Raw genomic sequence first — 1,410 nt, forward strand, 5'->3', positions numbered from 1 at the left:
ATCATTATGATGAAAGAGAGCATCTATGTGAATTGTAAATAATATAGACTTTGTGATTTACAGTGATTTCTGAAGAGTTTGTGAATCTTCATAGAAGTAAAGAAGTGAAAGAAGTGAATTCAGAAGATATGATAATAATTAAGAAAGATGATAATTTATTTTCAATAACTGATCACTGATGTGTGTAAGAAGAATTAATATAAGAGAAAATAATCTTGTTTCTTAGCTTAGTTATAATTTTAGTACTAACTCAGATTGAATATCATTGATGTATAAAAGTAAATAAATAATCTTGATTAATCTCTGTTATATTTCTTAAAATATATTAATATTGTGAAAGAGAGTGTTATCAAATTGCATTATCAGATGATATTATTAAAAATATATTAATATTGTAAATATCAATGTTGAAAAAATGTTGATACTTATACATTATAGTGATTTGTGAATCATGATAGTTAAATATATATATATATATATATATCATTCCTGACTTGATTACAACTTGTACAATAATTTTTGAAAACTCAAAATCAATTTTAATTATTAATAATTAAAAACTTAAACTTATAATTAACTAATATAAAAAGAAAAAAATATACTTCTTTTCTTTCTCATTCTTCTTATCATTCTTCACAATTCACTTCTTATTCTTCTTCTTCTTCTTCTTCTTCTTCTTCTTCTTCTTCTCATCTGAGATGATAATCATCTCAAAATCTCTCTTCACTGTCTTCTCAGGGGAGGGTTTCTGCTGCTTCCTCTCAGTCAGATCAACCTGTGTCTCAAAATCCTGTATTTCCTGGTCTGCTGTCTCGGGTTCCATCTCAGCAGCAAGCAGATTGACATACTCAGAGAGCAGAGCTGTCTTCTCAATGTTCTGAATCATGAAGTGCATTCAAGACCTGAACAAGACCTCAATCCTCTCCTTCTCTGTCAGCTCCTGCTAATCAATTAGAGAACAGAAGTATTATCAAAAATCATTATCTCTCAATAAATAAAAAACTTATCAGTTTTGACTTCTTTGTCTCCTGCTTCAACACTCTCTCAATCTTCTTTTATCACTGCTTATTTATAGTAATACTCTTCTTCTCTCTCTCTCTCTTCATCTTAGACTTAAATTATTCTCAGAACTTCTTCTGATCTCATCACTACTGTATAAGACTCTTCACTGTCTTCTTCTTCAATCTCTCACAGGCAGTGTCATCTGTATTATTTCTATACTTAGTTCAGTTTAAATCTATCAGAAGTGTTACTTAAAATCATTATCATTCTGCTTTCTTACAGAGTCTCTTCAAGACATTATAACATGTCTTATGATTAGTCTTCTCTTACTTGAATGCCTTCTTCTTCTCTCTCTTCAATCTGTGACAGTGCTCACGCGCCTTGGTGGTCCGCAGAACTGCAGAATAT

General features: G+C 30.0%; 1 protein-coding gene across 1 annotated transcript; it reads right to left on the reverse strand.

Moving 5' to 3' along the window:
* Positions 1 to 640: 640 nt before the first annotated feature.
* On the reverse strand, positions 641 to 886 carry BDCG_17405 (uncharacterized protein; the record flags this gene model as incomplete). Its single annotated transcript, XM_045426536.1, has 1 exon — positions 641 to 886. One exon carries the CDS (start codon positions 884 to 886, stop codon positions 641 to 643), a length of 246 nt encoding a protein of 81 aa, XP_045281872.1.
* Between the last annotated feature and the right edge of the window lie 524 nt (positions 887 to 1,410).

Source organism: Blastomyces dermatitidis (assembly GCF_000003525.1).
Source record: "Blastomyces dermatitidis ER-3 genomic scaffold supercont1.7, whole genome shotgun sequence".
In the NCBI taxonomy this organism is placed as follows: domain Eukaryota; kingdom Fungi; phylum Ascomycota; class Eurotiomycetes; order Onygenales; family Ajellomycetaceae; genus Blastomyces; species Blastomyces dermatitidis.